The sequence below is a fragment of the Perca flavescens genome, chromosome 7, assembly GCF_004354835.1.
Source record: "Perca flavescens isolate YP-PL-M2 chromosome 7, PFLA_1.0, whole genome shotgun sequence".
In the NCBI taxonomy this organism is placed as follows: Eukaryota; Metazoa; Chordata; class Actinopteri; order Perciformes; family Percidae; genus Perca; species Perca flavescens.
The window spans coordinates 24295704-24316596 of record NC_041337.1 but is presented as its reverse complement, the minus strand read 5'-3'; the positions used below and the strand labels follow the sequence as shown (position 1 = coordinate 24316596).

Genomic DNA, 20893 nt, shown 5'->3' with positions numbered 1-20893 from the left:
AATAGAAATGCAAGTTCTGAAAGGACTCTGGCGTCACGTAATGCTCTCATCTTCTCATGTACATAATGAACTCTCTGTGTTTATTAGCATTATGTAATGTAGGGGAGCAGGGTTACATAAAGAGACAGTACGACAAAAATAAAAAATGGTTTTAAAGAAAGTAGGAACTTCTGCAACGTTAAGAAGGTCTCACCTCGACCTCCTGCCTGTTTCTGTTTATAACAGGAATAGTCTGGCTATTCATCTTCATGCAAATAAGCTTTAATTGAAGTTATAATTCATATTCACATAGAAAACAATACCAGCTGTCTAGTGGAGATAGGAAGTCTACATTAGACAAATCAGGGGTCTGAATTTCCTTGAAAACATATCAAATACATGACTTCCAAAGTTTTTTCAGGGTGTGAGACTCTGTCTCTGATTATCTTCCCTGTCAATGTCTGAAGACCAGCTTTTATTTTCTTTTTCTGGAAGTTGACAGTGAGAGGAAATGACCAGAGGAAATGCCAGCAGCTTAACACGGATCAATGTTTATAAACTCTGCAGTCTCCTCCCTCTTTTGACCGTAAACACAAATCATCTGCCTTTCTAACAAAAACATGTCACACAACAGCAGGTATTTATAAGACCAACTCAAGTGACAACCGCGAGCTTATGAAATGTTCAACAAACTTGTAAACATTGAGGATCAGTTTTATTGCAAGATGGTGGAAATGTATATACATTGTACCGTACAATCTTTTACAAACATAGAAGGTGATATTGCTATGTTATACAAAAAAAAGTATGTTGTAGCCTACTGTATTGTTTAACTGTTTCCCCTTTTGTTTGTGGTTTAGGGTTTGGGACAAAGCCTGGCATTGATAAGGGCTCTAAAAAGAGCTTAGCGACAAAAAGCCAAATACCTAAAACACTTACGGTCCTTCTCGGCTTAGGGCAGCGAACAACAGTCTGAGAAGTGGAAAATGTATTAGAGCGAGTGCAGCAGCTGTTGATGTATTACTGCCTGCACAAAGCAATTCATTTTCTATAACTACTAGGTTCAAACATAATTTCCCAAGTCAGCTTATAATAATTTTGCACATCACTGTAATAGGTTGTTCCCCTAAATGGGTTGCTAATACAATGAAACCTGCTGATGTGATAGGCTACATTTCTGAAAATTAGGCCTACATTTAGGTAACACTTACTTACATTTAGCATTTATACACAGTATTACCCCTTTAATAAATGGTTAATAATGCACTATAATGTAGTTGTAAGCCAATATTAAGACATTAAGTATTTGTTAATGTACGTGTGTATTAATGTAAAGTATATTTGTCAATTATAACTTCTATGAAGACATATTTTCATACATAAATACATCATTACAACTGTGTTTCATCATCGTTTATTATCTGTATCTGTTCATACAGCAGCCTCCACTTATGGATGCCTTACAAGTTATAATTGATGACAAATACATTAATAAACAGTTACATTGTATCTGCATTATTTGGAAATTTGTATTATGTGACTTTTTATTCATCAGGCTTTTATAAATCACATTATATTTACATGTCATTTGGCAGATATATATTGTTGATATGGAAATGAGAAAAGACTGCTGATGCTGCACACTAACACAAGTTTCAACTGACATAAACCTGACAGTGTTTTGAAACAATGCTTGTTTCCATGGCAACATTATCAAAAATATCTTAGACTATTACATTAGATGAGTAATAAAGGAAATGTCCACAGCCTTTCTGTGTGTGGCGTAATTAGTGGTCAGTGAATCCGGGCATAGGGAAGGGCCTGGCGAATAGCTCCACCCGCTGGCGGAGATCTGCGATGCGCAACACTGTCTCTTGGTCCTCCAGTAGGAAGGACTTGAAGCTGGCCAGATTTCCTGTTGGGAGAAAGAGGGATAAAATAAAATAAATAAAAAAAGCTAACGGTTTTAATTTCATAAATATGCCAAACAAATGTGTTAATCCGTCCCTGACATGTGCTTAAAAGCCTGTTAGTTAGGGACAGTACAAATATTATTGGCGATGGGCTTAACATTATGTTTGAGTGTATATTTGTATAAATTAAATGATGTGAAAATGGAATAAAACGTCCTTAAAACTTAAAAAAAGAAGAAGAGATCTTTCCCTTTGATGCACATGGTCATGCCATTTTAAACACATTATTGCTGGTTCTCCTTGGTCACAAAGCATTAAAGCCTTCCCTTCTCAACAAATCGTTTATGGTTAGTGTGTGCCCACTATATAAGACCCCAAACTCTACCAGTCTCACTGGATACAGCTGAAGTTTATTCAAAACAGAGAAACGTCCTCCCCCCTCACCAGTCTTCTTCTTCACATCCGCTGCGATCTGAATCCCTTCATCAATAAACTCCACAACCTTTTCAAAGTCTGCCTCCTTGAACTGTCTGGAGGTGAGAGCCGGAGTTCCTGTAAGAAAACAATATTATTATTAAATATGAGGGCGAGGTGAAGAGAGACACATGCTGACAGGTTGACTGAAAGGCCGATGGACATGCAAAGCCAACAGCAAACAGAGACACGTCACACAGACAGACACACAGAGGGAGAAGAAAGGGTCCAATCGGTAGGAAAACTGACTGGTTGACAGATTCGGCCCACACAACCTCCATTCCTGCAGCTCGTCACCAACAATAATCAGGTAACCAACACATCCATTAAAAACTTCTGATCTAAAGTACCGAGCCTGAGTCCTCCTGGAGTGAGAGCGCTCTTGTCTCCGGGGCAGGTGTTCTTGTTGGCGGTGATGGACACCAGCTCCAGGACCCTCTCAGCTCGAGCCCCATCCATCCCACGAGGTCGAAGGTCAACCAACACCAAGTGGTTGTCTGTTCCACCTGAGAGGAGGAGTAGGTGGAGGAGGAGGAGGAGATATTTACTGTTTTTGTTTGATTTATGGTGTAATAATATAGGTAATAACTTATTACCTATATTATTATAGACACATTTTCCCCTCGGCTTAACTTATTAGTAATAAGTTAAGCCTTCCCTTCTTAACATTAACATCTCATGTATTATTAGTAATAAGTTAAGCCCAGGGGAAAATGTGTCTGATGGTGAAATAAGTTGACATTTCCCTTCACTCTCCACTCAAACCTTCATAAACACTGATACAGTTTTCATCACTTCTTTAAAATTCTTCTTGATATTGCTTTCATTTCCCCCCTCGCATTTAACTGTCAAGTGAAGGTTACATGAGCTTTTCCAAAGTCATGAAAACAGAATGCAAATTAGGGTGAAGCAAATAAAGAAGCAATCCAAAAGCAATTGTGTCAGGTACTTTGATTGTTGATTGTGTTAGAAATGCAATATTACTTTAAATGCTAAATCTCACTCCATATTCAGTAAAAAAAAAAAAAAAAATCCAAACCCAAACAAATGATATGCGTCTTTTACAAATAAAATATGAAGGGTATCTTATCCTAAAAAAACACTCTTCATTTCCCTCAGTACCTGACACCATGGTGTAGCCTTTCTTCAGCAGCGCATTAGCCATGGACTTGGCATTCAGCAGCACTTGAGCAATGTACTGTTTGAACATGGGAGTGGAAGCCTGCAGAGACAGAATGTGTAACGAGAAAGACTTTATCAGGGCACTCCAGATGACTTCTGAAATTAAGCTGGTGTTGGTAATGTTCTGAAGTATTTTTCCCAACGGGTTTTCTCTCCCATTTGTTTTTTTGCTGGCTATTGTTAAATATTAATGATCAATGTTGATAATCTGGACCTGTTTGAGGGCGACGGCCACCCCTGCAATGGCGTGGTTGTGAGGTCCTCCCTGAAGTGATGGGAACACGGCAAAGTTCACCCTGTCCTGGAGGTCATAGGTCACCTCCCGACCTTTCTTATCCACGGACCGCACACCTTTCCGGTAGAAGATCAGACCGGCCCTGCAGAGCGGAGAGAGAAAACCAACATGAAATGTCACTTTTAAATGTTTTACGTGACAATAAACCACTTGACCACCGTTAACATGTATTCTGTAACGAGTGAAAAAAAAACATTCACAACATCCAGGCCCTTACCTTGTTCCACGCAGGGACTTATGGGTAGTGGAGGTGACCAGGTCAGCGTGCTGAAAAGGAGAGGGCACAGCTCCTGCTGCCACCAGGCTGCTGATATGAGCCATGTCTGCCAGCAGGTAGGCATTAAGCTCCACACACAGCTGAAACAAACATATTACATGATTTCGTTGTACATACTTTAATATTCCTTTAGTCTCGCGTTGCCATACCTTCATCCACAGCATTGCGGAGGAGGGTCTGGCAAGTCCACACAGCATTCCGGGATGGGAGAAAAATGTGCTCTTGTCTATTGTCATTTCTTTGAACCAATCACATCGGCTTGGGCGGTGCTAAGTGCCGGACGGAACCACGGTGCCGCTGCAAAATAACCTTGGGAAGGTACTTGTTTTGGTGGAACGTGTATGTTCAAAAGTTGTTTTAATCATGTAACAGAAAACTCAGATTGGACAGATAGTCTAGCTAGCTATCTGGATTTACCAGAGATCTGAGGAGCAGTTAACCATAGTCCTCATAAATCGAGTTTAGAATGCCAACACAAAGAAAGCGGAAGGTAACGTACATCTGAAAACAGACATCTGAAAGGAGTTATATCCGGCGGAATTTCCATCCGAACAAGAGCAATCGTGGAAGTGGAACGTCGTGGATATAGACTAATATTCCTTTAGCTTGTTTTCTCTTGTTTGTGTTTTCTATTTTTACTGCCTTTATATTTGGCTTTTCTTGTTTTAGGGACTTAAACAACTTTAAGGGCTATTAAAATGTTACTACCACTACTTTTTTTTTTTTTTTTTTAGAATACAATATAGATTACACATAATTCCAGACATAAGAGGTACCTTCTTTATGCGAGAGTAGTCGATGAGGCGAGCGTAGGCACTGGTTCCCGCTATGATGAGTCTAGGTCTGAAGAGTCGAGCCGTCTTCTCCAGCTGCTCATAATCTATCAGACCTGTTTTGGGCTGAGATGATACAGGAGGAGGATAGAGGGAAGAATCACCCAATAGTCAAATTTTTTTTTACAGCTACAGATAAACTTTGTTTTCTTCAAAGATTCTCTTTGACATATTGGTTTATAACATAATTTTGATTTAACAAAAAGGAGAGTAGCTAAATGACTCACATCCAGCTTGTAAGGCATGGATTCAAAGTAGATGGAGGTGGCTGAGATTCTCTTGGTGTCTGTCATGTAGCCGTGGGTGAGGCTGAAATGTGGTGGAGTACAAAAGTTCAGCGAGCTCTTCTGCAACATTGTAAACTTCTTCTGACCTCTCTAGATCCCAATTTCTCTTCCATATGACCAGTATTATTTATGTAATCAACTATGGTAAAGAATAATTTCTGTGAATCTGACTTCAGCAGATTCAATGCTTCAAACCCCTTCATCCCACTGCCTCCTTCCTCTGATCTACACATCGTCTTTGGTTGCTGCAGCTTGTACAATTGTACATTTATACAATTCATCTGGTCATGTAAAGATTATATCTTGCTTATATTATATTGTTATTATATTGTCACTTTTTAGAAGTAACAATGTTGTTTTAAGTTGTTACCTAGTGCCACTGTGTGTATTGTTGTGTTATTGTTATATGCTAAATATATGAAATATTTGATTACACACATATATATATATATATATATAAAAAACAATCCTTTTAATTTACTGTGCCCCAACCAAGTTTTATATAGTGTCTGGCATATAAAAGTTGCAGGTCAGCTACATCTTTAAGCTAACTATACTTACAGCAGTACTATCACTCAGATGTTTGGAAAGAATATTGTATACCCACACTTCTGTGGTTGTAGTCCAAATAAAAATATATATTCATCAGTGTGGTATGATGTGACAACTCCAGACTGTGTGACTAACATCTTGTCATTTAACATCACAGTAATTCCCCTTGACGTTAATTCCCAGAGAAAGATCCGGTTTCATGCAGAAAATATCTAAACCACTTACAGTAGGTGAAATCTCAAAATATTTCATGGCACATTTAACAAAACTGTAGCAACTCATTAGGTAATACAGTAACTGTCAGATAATGTCAATAGCATGTCTACCTAAATGCATTGAATAACAATGATGACACAACATCACATTATAAGTATATACCCAGCAGTTATTACTTAATCTTTTTTATGTAACATCCTGTAAGTTATTACATCATTAGTCATATGTGTTCAGTTGGCCTTGCTGTTAATTAACAATAAGTGGAGAGATACATGAAGACGTGACTGCATCGTCAGTACCGTGCACCTTTATTAAACTTCCCCGGTTACATGCGTTCCATACAAAGGTTCCTACCCAAGTATTTCAACTAACACTACAATATGTTTTATCATATGGTTTAATTTACAGTATTGTTTTTATCACTAAGAACCCAAAAGCTCTATATTTGAGTACATGTTTACTCACTGTCCTCCGTCAGGCAGATCCAGGCCCATGATGCGGTCATGAGGCTGCAGTACAGATGTGTAGGCTGCAAAGTTAGCGGGCGATCCGGAGTACGGCTGGACATTGATGCTCCACAGATTTGGGTCAAGACCAAAGACATTAAGCGCTCTCTTCTGACACAGCAGCTCAATCTTGTCTACGATCTCTGCACCTCCATAGTACCTGAAAGGAAAGAAACAAAAGGAATTGATTTGAAAGAATCCCATCTCATGGTATTGTAGCATTTTGTATCATATTGTTTGTATCAAATTGCATCGTATATTTTTGTATTGTTACGTATAGCATGAGCCATGGGAGAACCCATTTGATTTTGGAGTGGATCCGAATCCCAGGGCGGATACACAAATTCTTTTTCAAATTACTTTTGTTAATATTGCAAGATAGGTCAGTTTGTGGTGCATTCATGGGGCGTTGGAACAATCGGAAAAAATAGTTCCCTGACTGGGATAATCCACAATGCATTGTACGATAGAGAATGCCCTAGTTACGTAGTTTAGTGTTTCATATTGTATTGGTTCGTATTGTATCGGTTCGTATTGTATCGTATAATAGTATATTATGTTCTATAATACTGTATCGTATTATGTTGAGTCATATACATTCTAATCTGGGAGTAAAATTTCCATAAATTTCACAAAGATGTATACTTGGACATTTTGGAGTTTTTTTGTAACAATATATTTCGGAAAGTGCACTCGTGCCAGTGTCGTGTAGGTACCTTTGTCCTGGGTATCCCTCAGAGTATTTGTTGTTCAGACAGGAGCCCTGGGCTTCGAGAGCGGCACGGCTGCAGAAGTTCTGACAGGACAAACAAGCAGAATGTCAAGATCCACAGCCACACACGGGACATTGTTTTTGATCATGCTTATATATTCAGAACACTGTCACCATCCAAATATAACCTGTGACTGATCACCCCTGCTCTTTTTCAGCAAGGCCCCTTCTACACAACTACAGTCCAAACTTTCAATTATAAGCATTACTCTTGCAAATGCCAATTATATTATATAAAAAAAAAAAACATTAAGTCACAGAAGGACAATCAAAGCTATTTTAATCTGATGAATTTGTTGCATAAATCTTACAAAAGGTTAATCACAGTCTTTTCTGGAAGCTGCAAATCTGAATTGAATTAGCTTCTTTTTTAAATATTAAAGTATATGAGGTGCTATAGTCAAATTAAAATAGGAATATAGCGGAATCTAACTAATACTGAATCCCTGTGGGGTTCAGCACTGTGTCAAATCTCCCAAAGACACTTGAGAGTCAGAAGAGAGATGGAGCTGCAGAAAAGGAAATGAATGTAAAAGATCTTTTCTCCCAGTCTCTTTTTTTTTTTTTTTTTGCTCCCACTCTCACTTCTGCTCATCTTCTCTCTGTCTGTCTCCCTCTCTGGCCTCCTCAGCCACCCCCTCTGCCTTGTTTTTATACTAAACCTGTCACTGTTCAGGGATCCCTCAATCATTCCAGAGGGATTTAAAACCAGTCCCCCAAGTGACACAAAACTCTCTAGACATTTCAAAACGCTATCTCTCCACACACACACACATACACATACACATACACATACACATACACATACACACACACACACACACACACACACACACACACACACACACACACACACACACACACACACACACACACACACACACACACACACACACACACACACACACACACACACACACACACACACACACACACACACACACACACACACACACACACACACACACACAATCACGCCTTAAAATGTGGAGATTAATGGCAGAAATCAGTGAGGAAACCTAATGTGATCACTAGGCTGTGTTCATGAAAAAAAAAGAAACGCTGGCTCTGTGGGAGTCTGCCTGCAGCGGCGACTGACTGACAGCACATGCACAAGAAGATGAAAATCTTTCAGATGTCATTGTGACTGATAGTGCTGTGGGTTCATAATTGCGGGAGAATAGAAGAATGAAAGCGTCCTTCTTTTCCCAGAGCTTCCACTTAGATGGAATGACTGAGCAGGGAAAATGCTAAGGAAATATCTGTGAACTCTCTGAAGAAAACAGTTAAATTCTAGAAACTACATCTCTGGTGACTTGTGGCTACGCTGCCAAAGAAATCTCCTCTGCAGTTTGAGTTGTTCTCCATGCCGTTTGTGTGACATCTACTGCCATCATTAACACCTGTGTTTTCAGGAAATCACAAAGAATAATTTGCAGCATCTTCTCATCGCCTTTATTCACAGTTTGAACAGCTGCCATCCTGCAGAAGAGACAAAGCACGATTCTGAACAAAATATCCTTCTCACCAAACTCCATGCAGATAATGAACTACACCTTGTAGTGTAGGCTCATTTAGCTATTCATTTGCACTGCTGTGGTTATTGCACAAATGTTTTTCACATTTTACAGTAATATACTAATCGATTGTAAACTATCTGTGGTAATCTGTGCGGTTTAGAAAGGTCTTCAATGAATTTTACATATAGGAGGAGACAAATTTCCACCATGGTTGACAATTAAGTGAAATCTAAATGTTTAATGTATGTCTGTAGAGTAATATGATCAGTTTTCGGTCTGTTTTGAAATTATATTCTGGCACAACCTCATCTACCAACAATCTGAATGGAACAAGCAGGTAAAATGAAGGAAAGACACCCGAGAAAATTACACATGCTAAATAAATTGAATTTTGCTTTTGTCTACGAGTTCATGTGGTGTCAAAACACACCAGTTTTTCCTGTACAATTTTCCCACAAAGACTCTATGTGTGACGCAAGATACTGAACAAACATTTAAACTTCACTTCCTCACCAGACTGGTGGACATGGGTCATCACAGTTTACGATCACCTGCATCTGAATGGTGTGTTTACAATGAAGATTATACATGGAAGAGGTTGTAAATAATCCAGTGTATCTTTGGAAGCTTATTTTCTTTATGTGATCACCTGATGAAGAGTTAAAGCAACAACAACATGGTTTATATCTGAGCAGAGGTGGAACCATTTTTGAGAGGGTTACATAAGGTTATGCAGGGTTACGCAGCTGCAATCAGTTATAGGAACATAGTAGTCTCGCTTTGCCAGACCCTCCTCCAAAGTACTCCACTTAGCATTCGGGGATGGGAGGAAAACGTGCTCTGGTTTAATGGCATTTCTTTAAACCAATTACAATCGTCTTGGGCGGTGCTGAGCACCAGAGAAAAGCTGCGGTGCTAAGCACTGCAAAACAGGCTCGGAAGGAACTTGTTTTGGTGGAATGTGTGTACGTTTAAAAGTTGTTTTAGTCATGCAACAGAAAACTCAGATTGGACAGATAGTCTAGCTAGCTGTCTGGATTTACCCTGCAGAGATCTGAGAAAAGGTTAACCATAGTCCTCATAAATCGACCGGAGTTTAAAATGCCAACTCAAAGGAAGCCCAAGGCAACGGATATCCGTCCTAAATGAGTGAAATCCGGCGGATTTTCCGGCGACAACGGAGCGATCCCGGAAGTGGAACGTCAAGGATATAGACTAGGAACATAGTTAACTACATCCATTTTTACAGTTTCAGTTTCAGTTTGAATAAGGTTAACAGGCAATATCACTGATTCTAAATTGAAGTAACCTCATCAACAGACATGCATTATTAGTTATATTATGATTGAATGTGAATTAGACAGATCATGAAACACAAAACATCTCCACTCTCTCCTCTTTACCTCTGATGCGATGAGCTCCAGTCCCCGACACTGCCTGTCCTTCTCCTGCTGGAGGAGGCTCCACATCTCTGGGTCGTCCTGTGCCAGGCTCTCCTGTCCCGTCCACCCGCCGGCACTGCTGAGGCCTCGCCCGCACCACTGCGCTGTGACCTGCCCCTCTCGGCCCAAACATCCTGAAAACCTGAGGAAGAGGGGCTGCACAGGGTTGTGGATGGACACATAACAATATAATTTTGAGTCAACAACTAAACGTCCACACAATAGCTGTGAAACTGTTTTGTTTGGAAAAGGACCCTGGAGATGGTGTTGTATTTCTTACAACGTACTGTTCTATTAAACACACACCAAGTCACAGGATTTAATGCAACTCTCCATTATGCTATAAACTGTCTGCAGAGTAAAAGTTTCTTAGGCGTTCTTTTTTGTTGTTGTTTTTCAAGATTGCTGCATTTGTGTCTTTTGAAAACCTCAGAAAGAGTAAGCCTTTCAAACACTTTCATCACTCAAAATTATAATACTTTGCACCAGGGGTTTGGAAACAAAGGAGGTAGAAAAATGCGTCTTTTGATGTTCTAAACAATCCATTAAATGAAAGGCAGTGAGAAAACAAACGTGCTATTCAGTCGAGCGGTCATGGAAAACCTTGGACATGAAAAGTGTAACGCGGGCTGGCCACACGCAGTGACTTATTTATCAGGGTCTTGTTTGTTGAAGGCAGCTTGTAGCTGCGTGACAGTTACATAACTAGGTGTTACTTTGGCCTAATAGAGAGATTAATGTTCAAACATAAATAAATGTTGAAGAAAGTCTCTTTTCATCTTCTGTGTTCATTATGTTTTCTAAGCCTTGAGTTAATAAAGTCTTGCATAAAGCGCAGAGTGTAGTCAACTTTCCTTTAAATACACATTTTCTGGGACAAATAGTAGCAATCTCTTTTCTCTTTCGACCACCTGAGATGATCACAGCTATCAGACAAAACATTGCAACACTTACGCAACTGGACTGACAAATTGAAAACACAACACAAACATGCACAACATGCATGTTCAAACCAGACATTTCTATAATGGTGAGGCGACCTGTGGTGACAAGCTGACCTAGTTTGCAGCAATAAGTGATTTAGTTACAACTGCTCTTCGGAGGGAAAGATATTCTAAAGCAAGTGTATCTGTGTGCACATTTTAAAAAAAAAGCTGCAAAATAAATACAAAAAATGTACTCACCTGTAATGTTTGCCGTAATGACAGAGAAAGCATGTCTGTGAACGCTGACCGCCGGGAAAACAGAAATATTTCCAAGGTGCAAAGGGTGAAAGTCAAATCAGTACTGGAGGAAAGCCAAGGCCATGCGTTGTGTCACTGATTAAGGTAACTGTAACAGTAAATCCTCTCACTCTGTGTCAGTTCTTTGAAAAGAAACATCTAATCAATCACAGTCACTGTACAATGAACAGGCAAGGAATACATCTACAGGCCTAGTAAAAAAAATTTGAAGTCTGTGTTTCAAAAAAGTACATGATTCTGTCTCTAAAGATGTATCTATTATTCATGAGATAAATCACATTTTTTAAATATCAAATATCAAAATTTGGATTTAAAGTCATCACTTTTATCAACGCACATTCGGAAAACAAAAACACCACACACAAAGTGATATCGTGGATCAAGTCACTGTTTTTTTTCAAGACAATGTGGAGCTTTCGGGCAGACGAGTATAGTTTCAGACGTTATGAATCTCATTAACACATTAACACAAGGCTCAAACTGCACTTTAACAGCGTATAAAAACATTCTCAAACCTATTCTAAAAAATGTTTACATATGATTTTGAAAGACGTATGAAAAGTCAGTGTCTGATATCTCAGAACCCATCATCGGAAGTGCTGCTGGTTCTGCTCTGTCTAAAAGTTGTGGTCCGGACAGATCTTCTGCACCAGCCTGTAATCGGTGCCGGTGAAGGCGATGAAGATGCATATAACCTTAAAGGGCTTGGCGCAGATCCAGGCAGCCTGGGACTGGGTGTTTTCAGAGTAGCAGGTCTGCCCTGGGTCGTACATGCAGGGCTTGGTCTTCTTGGACCGGTTGGTTCTCTGGTATTCAATCCGGCAGTTGAGTTCATTAACCATCACCATGTCCTGCTGCTGCTGCTTCTGCTGGTCTGGAGGAGTAAAGCTGGTGGACTGAGGTGGGCTCTGGAACTGGGACGGCAGATCCGGAACCAGGACTGAGTTTTTGGTGTGAACGCTCTGAGCTGTCGGATCCAAAACCTCCCATCCTACAGCTTTGGAGGGCGGGATGATGCTGACGGATATGTTCCCCAGGCGGGATGAGTTGTGGCGGAAATAGACGCTGAACGTGCCATTGATGTGGTCCACGATTTTCCCCGTCACCAGGAGGCTGAACTTCACTGTTTTTACATTAAAGTAAAAATCACCCCAGCCCAGGATCTTCTTGGCCTTTGGGGATGTTTTAAGAGAAGGTTTGGATTTAGGAGGAGGGCGGTACAAATACTGATCCAGGGCTTGGGAGACGTTCTGAGGCCAACCGTACGGGCCGAGAGAGCCGTAAGCAGGTGTTTTTTGTTTGGTGGAGATGACCTGTAAGTCTTTGAAGATATGTTTAACTTTCAAAGCAGCTCCCACAGTGTCTCCTGTTTCTCCTTCCTCCTCTCTCCATTGTTGGCTCCAAAAATCTAAGGGCCTGGCTGTTTCTTGGACCTGTGGAGAACAAAACGTAAAATTAAGGAAAGCTAAACATTTGAAGAGTTCTTTCTTGTAATCTATTGGGTAAATTCACTCGAAATCACTCAAAAGCCAATTTTTTCACTCACCTTTATTCCATTGTAGAATGGAACCAACCATGCAGATAGTTTTTTTTTTTTTTTCTTAAAGTTAGGAGATATCTGTTTCTGCCAATGGAGGTGAAGAGAATTTTGTTTGTGGTGCCAGTTTGTGGAACTACCTTCTACCAAAAAAAAGTCAGTATTTATTAAAAATAAATACTGACAGTGTGTTCTGTGGTTTATCCAGAGTAACGGCAGGAACACTGTTTCTTGAGAGACATGTGGCTGTTGATTTTCTATGCTGTTAACACCACAAATGAAATTAAAGTAAAACCCAACCTTTTTGCTTAGCCAGTAGATTAGAAGTGTTTTTTTTTAAATAATCCTTGTTGCTTTCATTTGGGTGAACCAACACATGCACAATAAAAAGCAACAAATCGTCACTGCAGAGTTCAATCACTATGACAGGATTTGTTTTGTGTAGGATGCACTGTAGAAGGTGACCAAAGATGAGAGAGAAGAAAGAGGCCTCTGGACCACCACAATGACCGCAAATGAAGGACAGTTTCACTGTAGCTACATCACAAGGTAGCAGATAATCAATTAAAATAATTACGCTTTGATGTCCTTTGAATGAGAGCGTCTCAAAATTCAATCAATAGCTCATCCGCTTTAGGCAAGGACTACAGTAACACACACAGTCACATTCGTGTTTCCATTACCACATTTTAATTTGGCTTTCCTCCCTCACGCTCTCTCGCTCCCTTGTTTAAACTCTCAATCCTCTTTTCAATGCAACCTTGATGATGATCAATATGCTTGAGAGAGGGGGGGTGGGGGACATGGCCAACACACAGGTCACTGTGTAAGAGATATGTGTGAAGGGGCTTTAAGTCTGCAAACTTTGAACAGCATCTTTTTCATACTGAGCTCCCCCTGTGCTGAACAGCTGTCTCAAAAATCCATCATCCTCATCTTCCCCTTAAATATCCCAGTTCTTACATTGATTTGGATTACATGAAATTAACAAGGAATTAAGCTTTCATCTGGAATCCCCTTGTCAGGTTATTATAATGTTTTAATGAATAGCAGGTGATGTTTTATATACTCTATCTCCTACATATTTTCCTCCGTCACTGTCCCTCTTATTTTTGTAGCAGTCGTAGGCAGAGTATTTTATTTTTGTCATTGCGGTACCAGTAATAGTTGGGTTTAATAGCGCACACAAAGCACAATACATCAGTAAAATACAGAACATGGTTGACTCCACCTGACTGTCCCGAACATTTCATAAAAAATATAAAAGAACTGAGACTGTGAAAATGAAGTGCATGTTCAGATTGATGAAGCAGCTTTACTTTATTATAAGCCAGGCAGCCAACTGCTGTAGTGTCTATTAAAATGCCAAATAAATGCAGTCATTAATGAGGCTGTTTATGTAACTGTTATTTCTGAGATTCACATGCAGAAGGGCTGTGATATATGTGCAGACAAAATCATGTAATAGCAATGTTAACCAAAATCGCTGAGTTGGTGTAAAAGAGTGTAAAAACTAATGACAAGTTGGGTAAATCCAAGTGTCAAGACTTTATTTTCTCGCATTAAACACTTAAACACAACTGGAAGTGTGGATGCAGTGTGGGAGACAAGTCAAAGTTTGTTATGTATTTAGAGAACTGAGACATAAATTGGGCAAAAAGTTTTGTGCACTTGTTGTTTAGCACTTGATTTTTTTATTTTCATCATAATGTGTTGAAGGCAGATGGAGGTTTAAAGTTATTCTCTTCCAGATTTCTAAATAAACAGCTTCCAGGATATCATTATTTCTCACCAACAAGTGGGATTCACATCACCCCTAACCACCCCAGGACTGTGTGCCAATCTGTCTTCTCCTGTAACAATGAGCTCCAGCTGTGCCTATTGCTAGAAGCCCAAATCTCCAGCTATATGCTGTTCTCACCTACCCTAATTGGAGCCCACTGTGTGACAGCCGTGTCATTGGCTCTGTGTCAAGATGCCAGCACAGTGACTGCAACTCAGCAACAGCGGTGGAGTGGATGAACACTTGTGCAAAAGCACCTGCAGAGGCACAAAAACTGAGAAACTTGAGAGCAGTAATTGCCTTAATGGCAGAGAGAAAATGTTTGCCATTGGCTAAAAAGATCCTTAATGTTAATGTTTTTCACGGCTAAACAAAAAAAAACGATCATAGTGACAGTGTTTCTTAAGCCCTAGGGTGATAAAACCTTTTCCAACTGACAAAGGCTGCACAATCATTTAGTTCAACTAATAAAGCACATTAGGTTGCTTTGAGGTTTTCACCAGAAAACTTCAATGTTAAAGTGCTCATATTATGCTTTTTGGCATTTTCCCTTTCCTTTATTGTGTTATATATCTTTTTTGTGCACGTTATAGGTTTACAAAGTGAAAAAGCCCAAAGTCCACCCTAAATGGACTTACCATCTCCAACAGAAAACACTGTTCACAAACTGCTGCAAACAGCTCTATTGTAGTCCAGCCTTTTAACGTGCGTCACTTTGTAACAGACGTTATAATGCTCGCCTAGCTGCTAGCATGGCACGCCCTCATACTCTGCAACTGAATAGCTAGCAGTACTTACTGCGCATGTGCAACTCCCAACAAACATGGTACAGAAGTGAGATGCCTCACTCTGTAGCTAAAACAGAGAGCTCAACACACAGGGTGAAAAGAGGAGCTGCAGCAATGTGTAGTACAACAAAAATATGGTGTTTTCTGAAAATTAAACCACATAAACCTATTCTGGTACGACCTCTAAATACAATTATGAACCTGAAAATGAGCACTTTAAAGGTACTGATGCTGCAGTTGGCTGCTTATGCAGCAAAGTTAAGAAAGTTTTAGACAGGAGAGCTGTTTAAATTACTATTATGCCTGAAAGAGAATTATAGAACATGAGACTTGAACAAATTAAAAATTTGAGGATGGAACAGACCCATTTTGGCTGAACTTCACCATCTAATAGAAGAGTCAACTTTGATCAACATCCAGAGATACAAGTCTTCAATTCTGAAACTGCATATATAAAAACAAATCATTTGTTAAATAAAACAGCATGCCACAATATTTATTTTATGGAACATTTTCAAGATTTGAAAGTCTTAAAAATGGTCTACAACTTAAATAACCTGGAGCATATTCCTCTGCAACCAATGTTACCATGTCAACTTGCTGATTTTATATGATTTTTATTTAGAGCTGTACACAAAAATCTTTCTCTGTTCTCAACAGAACAGTTTCAAATATTTTAGAAAATATGAATGCTAATGGATTATTAATGGCTTATCTTTCTCATACACAGAACCAACACATACTCAACAAAACACTCTTAACAGTTGAAACAAAAAAGACCACTGTTTGATTGTGCAACAATGCTGCAATGAACATTGGCAGACCAACATGAGGGAATTTGAAATGAACCACAAACTAGCAGTACATAGTAGTACCTCTGCAGAAAAAGAACATGTCAGAGTGCAACTACAACAACACCATGCATTAATAATTAGCAACACAACCTCAGGAGCACAGCAGAAAGCGGCTGTTCGCTGATCTATACTCACCGCTGAAGGGAGAAGCCACAGACAGGTGATGGCAAAGTTCAAACACAGTGCTCTCATTTTGCAGCAACGTCTCTCCATGCAGAGGCTGAGTGTCTTGGAGGCAATCTGCCCGGCTGAATAAGTGTTAATTTACTGAGTTAAATCTTACACTCACTTCAAAAGTAGAGAAGACATTACGCAGTGAGAGACTCAAAAATCCCCAAGATCTGGAGTGAATCCTCAGCTCTGTGCCCCCCCCCTCTCTCTCTCTCTCTCTCTCTGTCTCTCTCTCTCTCTCTCCACCTCAACACCTCAACACACATACATACATATATACACACACACACACACACACACACACACACACACACACACACACACACAGTCCTCCCTGCTCATATTTCACCACCTGGCCGGACCTTATTATGACTCATCAACCCAGAGAAAGGCGCTCTCAGGCGGGCACAGTTTGACAGCCCTCCCCGCTGTCCCCGCATACTGTAGCCACGGGGAGGCTGACAAAATGACAAGGGCTCTCTCCGGGAAATGTAAAAATCACTGACAAGTCTGGTGAGATTATGCCACTGCCTCAGCCTATCTGTGGAATTTCAAGCCAACAAATACTGCAAGTAGCCTAGATCAACCAACCAGACAAGTTATCTTAAATAAAGAATGAGATCAGAAACCCATTACGTTTCATGCTCCCCCCGTGTTCAAGTAACCAACATTTTAAGCTAGCTAGCAGCTTATTAGGCTATGCTTCATGTGTAATAATTGACAATTGTGAGTGTTTTCACATTGTACCAAGATTTTAAATACACTGATGAAATAATCTATCCTGTCTATAAGGAAATAATTCTGTGTGCAGCGCCATCTAATGGAAGCATGGAATGGAAGTCATACTGGACTTGTAGGTTAAGCGCTTAATAAATCATTATATCACTAAATTTAATAAGTTAATTTTCTCAGACTGGACCAATACAATGTTCCTGCAGTACCGGAGGCTGCATTTTCAGGACCGCCTTTCTAGGATAGCATTTCCAGAACCCTAGTTTTTCCCTACAGCGCCACCTAGTGACAGGAGGCTGCATTTTCTGGACCGTATTTCTTTATTATTATTACTTTACTACAGCGCCGTCAGAAGCAAACAAGTCTAAAAGACTCAAATATGGTGTTTCTGTTTGTGCTGATGACCGAGTGAGCATGCATGACACAAACAGTGGAGGATGACGGTTCTCAATGATCCCTGCTAGAAAGAGAGAGAGAAATGCAAGGAAACCAAATAGAAATTAATTAAATGTTATTAACATTTGACTTTTCCCGACCCTTCAATATGGAAACCCCAAATTGTGAAGTACCAATTGAACAGTCTTCCTTCTTTCCTCAATTCAATTAATTCCTCTAACGTTACTGATTTCCTCCACTTCACTGAAATAAATAGACAACACAATCACTGATGGGTTATTAGAAATATTGGTAACACTTAAGATGCATTCAATAACATTACAACTTCCTAATTAAGGTATTAACTAATATTAGTAAATAGTTAATAAAGATTTCATGACATTGTGTAAAAAAAATAAAAAGAACACGGTTTCATTAAACAAATACGTTAGGCTAACAGTTAGCAAGCTATCATAAGTTAACGTTAACAGATGATCATTTGTAGGGCCTTTAAGACTATCAAAGTAAACGTTAGCTAGTTAACTTACTCACACTTTGGCTAGTTAGCTAACTTTAACTTTGTTGTCCAATTCAAGACACCAGAATTGTAACGTTAGCTTTGAACAAATAAAAATAGCATTATTCACAATCAGTAGGATACTCACACTCTGCTTGTCATATTGGTCGTCCATTTTGCGATAGAAATCGTCAATATAATAGCTACATCCATGGTAGAAATGCGGTCCTGACCATTTGGTCACCAACTTCAGTAGTCGCGAAAAACTATGGTCCTAGAAATGCGATCCTAGGATTGCGGCCCAGCCTCTGGTATTGCAGCTTTGTGCTACTCAAAATTTCCATGGAAAGGAACACGAAGAGGTTTAACAATGTTTTTGATGCCCTGCTTTTTGCATTATTAGGTTTCTAATAAATGTGAACATTCAGAGAAAAGCGGCAGCAAATGTAATTTGTTGTGGGCCTGGCTTGTCAGGCTAGGTTAATGTAATGATCATTCAGTCAGGCAAATCCATACTGAAATATAATTGTATTTGTCCTGGCTGTATTTGTATACACACACACACACACACACACACACACATATATATATATATATATATATGTGCAAATTACATTTAACTGCAGATATAATCAATATTGAGATCTCCACTTTTGAGCAAAATTGAAATTTTGAGCATATTAAACACTTAATTTTGCTGCATTCTGGTGAATTTTTCTGCAACAATGTGTGCCTTTTCTGCATCAAATTATGGTTCAAATGTCTTTATTATGTCAATTACGCCTATGATTTGAATACACTTACCCATACCATAGACTGTTAATATGACCCAACCAGTAGGCCTAACCGTTGACTAACCATGACTGTATGGTCTGTGACAGGGATCCGAGTTGAGCAGCTGAATTTCACCAAGTCACCTGTGAGGGGCAGCAACACTCCAGCGGCGCAAAATCTGCAGGAAACTGCTCAATATTGGTCCCTATCGGGCTGCCAGAGTTAGTTTTGATCGTCCATGGATTTATTATCTATATCACTGACAGTCAAGTGTCGTTGAGCCCCTTCATCCAGTGCAGGTTACGACGAGGAGGAGGCTTATATGCTTAATGGAAATAACTAATGGACAGGTTTAAGTAGACCAGAAGATGAGCATGTTGACCCTCTGAGATAGCCTACGTCCTCGTTTAAAATCGTGTTACCCTGCAAACTGCTGTGCAACACATGCAAAAGAGTTGTGAACAGAGGCAAGGATTTAGGACATCTAACCACCAGAGTGTGCAACACATGCAAAAGAGTTGTGAATATAGGCAAGGATTTAGGACATCTAACCACCTACTATGCACAACCATATGCATTACAGACATTGCAATGTGGCAGGCATTTGTTGCACTTATAAGAGCAGAAGATCAGCCAACCCATGCCCCTCCTGCCTTACTGCACCACTTGTTTCCCCAAGTTTCCAATCTTAAACCCTCGATCGACCAAATCAGCCAATAACCCAGACAATCACTGAAAGTGTGGGTGAAATTATCAGCATGGATCTTTTGCTGTATCATTTCGGGGAAAACAAAGGCTTCTGTAAACTCATGAAAGTGGTGCCCCCCTTCCCCCCCTTACACACTTCCCAGAGGCATTCAGCAACAAAGTTGTACAGCAATTTCACCAAAGAGTAAGTTCTTACTATACTGGTCAGTAAAGATAGCACAATATCCTGCACTGGCTCGAGTGGCAATCAAATATTTGGCCTGCCCACTGACAAGTGTCTACTCTGAGAGGCTCTGGAGCTATGAGCTCTTGTGCCACAGCTGGTTTTCAACAAATGCAATTTTGTAAAATTTCATTAACAGTCTTTTGTTGTGTGCTCTCTTGTCATAAAGATGGGCTACTCTTATATTCTTCTCTGTTTGACATGTTCAAACCTTGAAACTGACATGAGTAAGGCAAAATGTATGAGTAAAGCTGGATCTGTAGTCTTTAGTTTCCTTTTAGATGAAAGTTATTGTATTTTACACTCACCACTATGTAGCATATATATATTTTGGTAATCAAGTTGCAATAAAAAATTGTGAAGATTGTATGTTGTTGTTTTCTGTATTGTTCCTGGATTCTCTTTGAATCCTTAGCTGTCATTAAATTTGGGGAACATTGAGGGAGGAAGCAGATGTCAATGAGAGTATGGAGGAAAGATATACAGTAGGCTATTTTGATGCATTTTATTTAGAAACATATTTGCTGCTGGGTCACATGATTTTTTTCTGCCCAGAGTTGATAATCCCACTCCAACTTCAAACTCAATTTTAACTGGATTGCAGCTGCCAGTCTTAACATAAATACAGGATGTGATGTGAGTTAAAACACCATTGTAAGCTATGGATAACTTTAGCAGCAACAGTAACAAGTGCTACTAACTACAGCACATCAAGAGAGGCCCCTCTGAATACCACATTGCCTTTTTGGAAACATGTTAAAGGAAGTTTCACAGGAGGTTTTTAAGTGCACTTCAGGTTTAATTTTTGAGACATTTAAACTTCGGGCAATTCAAGCTTATTTTATTAGCAGCAAATAGTGCAAATATTTGAGACCATTCTGAGCAGTATTTCTGTTTTTATACACAATTTGTTTTCATATAGCCTTTCTTCAGTTTGTC

The 20893-nt window shown here is 39.6% G+C and overlaps 2 protein-coding genes across 5 annotated transcripts; both read right to left on the bottom strand.

Annotated features, from left to right (window-relative positions):
- Positions 1-812: 812 nt before the first annotated feature.
- On the bottom strand, positions 813-11514 carry LOC114558992 (serine hydroxymethyltransferase, mitochondrial). The gene is made up of 12 exons (XM_028583368.1): positions 11433-11514; positions 10210-10404; positions 7231-7310; positions 6474-6674; positions 5181-5262; positions 4897-5019; positions 4061-4200; positions 3763-3925; positions 3489-3588; positions 2717-2872; positions 2337-2444; positions 813-1894 (listed from the first exon to the last, which is right to left on the bottom strand). The coding sequence occupies exons 1-12, from the start codon at positions 11463-11465 to the stop codon at positions 1767-1769; spliced, it is 1509 nt and encodes a 502-aa protein (XP_028439169.1). The 5' UTR covers positions 11466-11514; the 3' UTR covers positions 813-1766.
- A 572-nt stretch (positions 11515-12086) lies between these two features.
- On the bottom strand, positions 12087-19354 carry LOC114558993 (neurexophilin-4). Of its 4 annotated transcripts, none has more exons than XM_028583371.1 (2): positions 19054-19354; positions 12087-12925 (listed from the first exon to the last, which is right to left on the bottom strand). In XM_028583371.1, the coding sequence occupies exons 1-2, from the start codon at positions 19060-19062 to the stop codon at positions 12110-12112; spliced, it is 825 nt and encodes a 274-aa protein (XP_028439172.1). In that variant the 5' UTR covers positions 19063-19354; the 3' UTR covers positions 12087-12109. The 4 variants fall into 4 exon arrangements, 3 of the variants coding, with proteins under 3 accessions (XP_028439172.1, XP_028439171.1, XP_028439170.1); XM_028583370.1 differs by lacking the exon at positions 19054-19354 and adding an exon at positions 18398-18728; XM_028583369.1 differs by lacking the exon at positions 19054-19354 and adding an exon at positions 16590-16805.
- Between the last annotated feature and the right edge of the window lie 1539 nt (positions 19355-20893).

Bases quoted from the DNA above. Each gene is read 5' to 3' on its own strand.
- LOC114558993 (XM_028583369.1), bottom strand. From the start codon at position 16,667: ATGGAGAGACGTTGCTGCAAAATGAGAGCACTGTGTTTGAACTTTGCC. The intron at 12,926-16,589 runs GTGAGTATAGAT...TGTTCTCCACAG, and splicing joins TGTGGCTTCTCCCTTCAGCG to GTCCAAGAAACAGCCAGGCC.
- LOC114558992 (XM_028583368.1), bottom strand. From the start codon at position 11,465: ATGCTTTCTCTGTCATTACGGCAAACATTACAG. The intron at 6,675-7,230 runs GTACCTACACGA...CTTTCCTTTCAG, and splicing joins GAGGGATACCCAGGACAAAG to GTACTATGGAGGTGCAGAGA. The intron at 4,201-4,896 runs GTACCTCTTATG...TGTTTGTTTCAG, and splicing joins ACTACTCTCGCATAAAGAAG to CTGTGTGTGGAGCTTAATGC.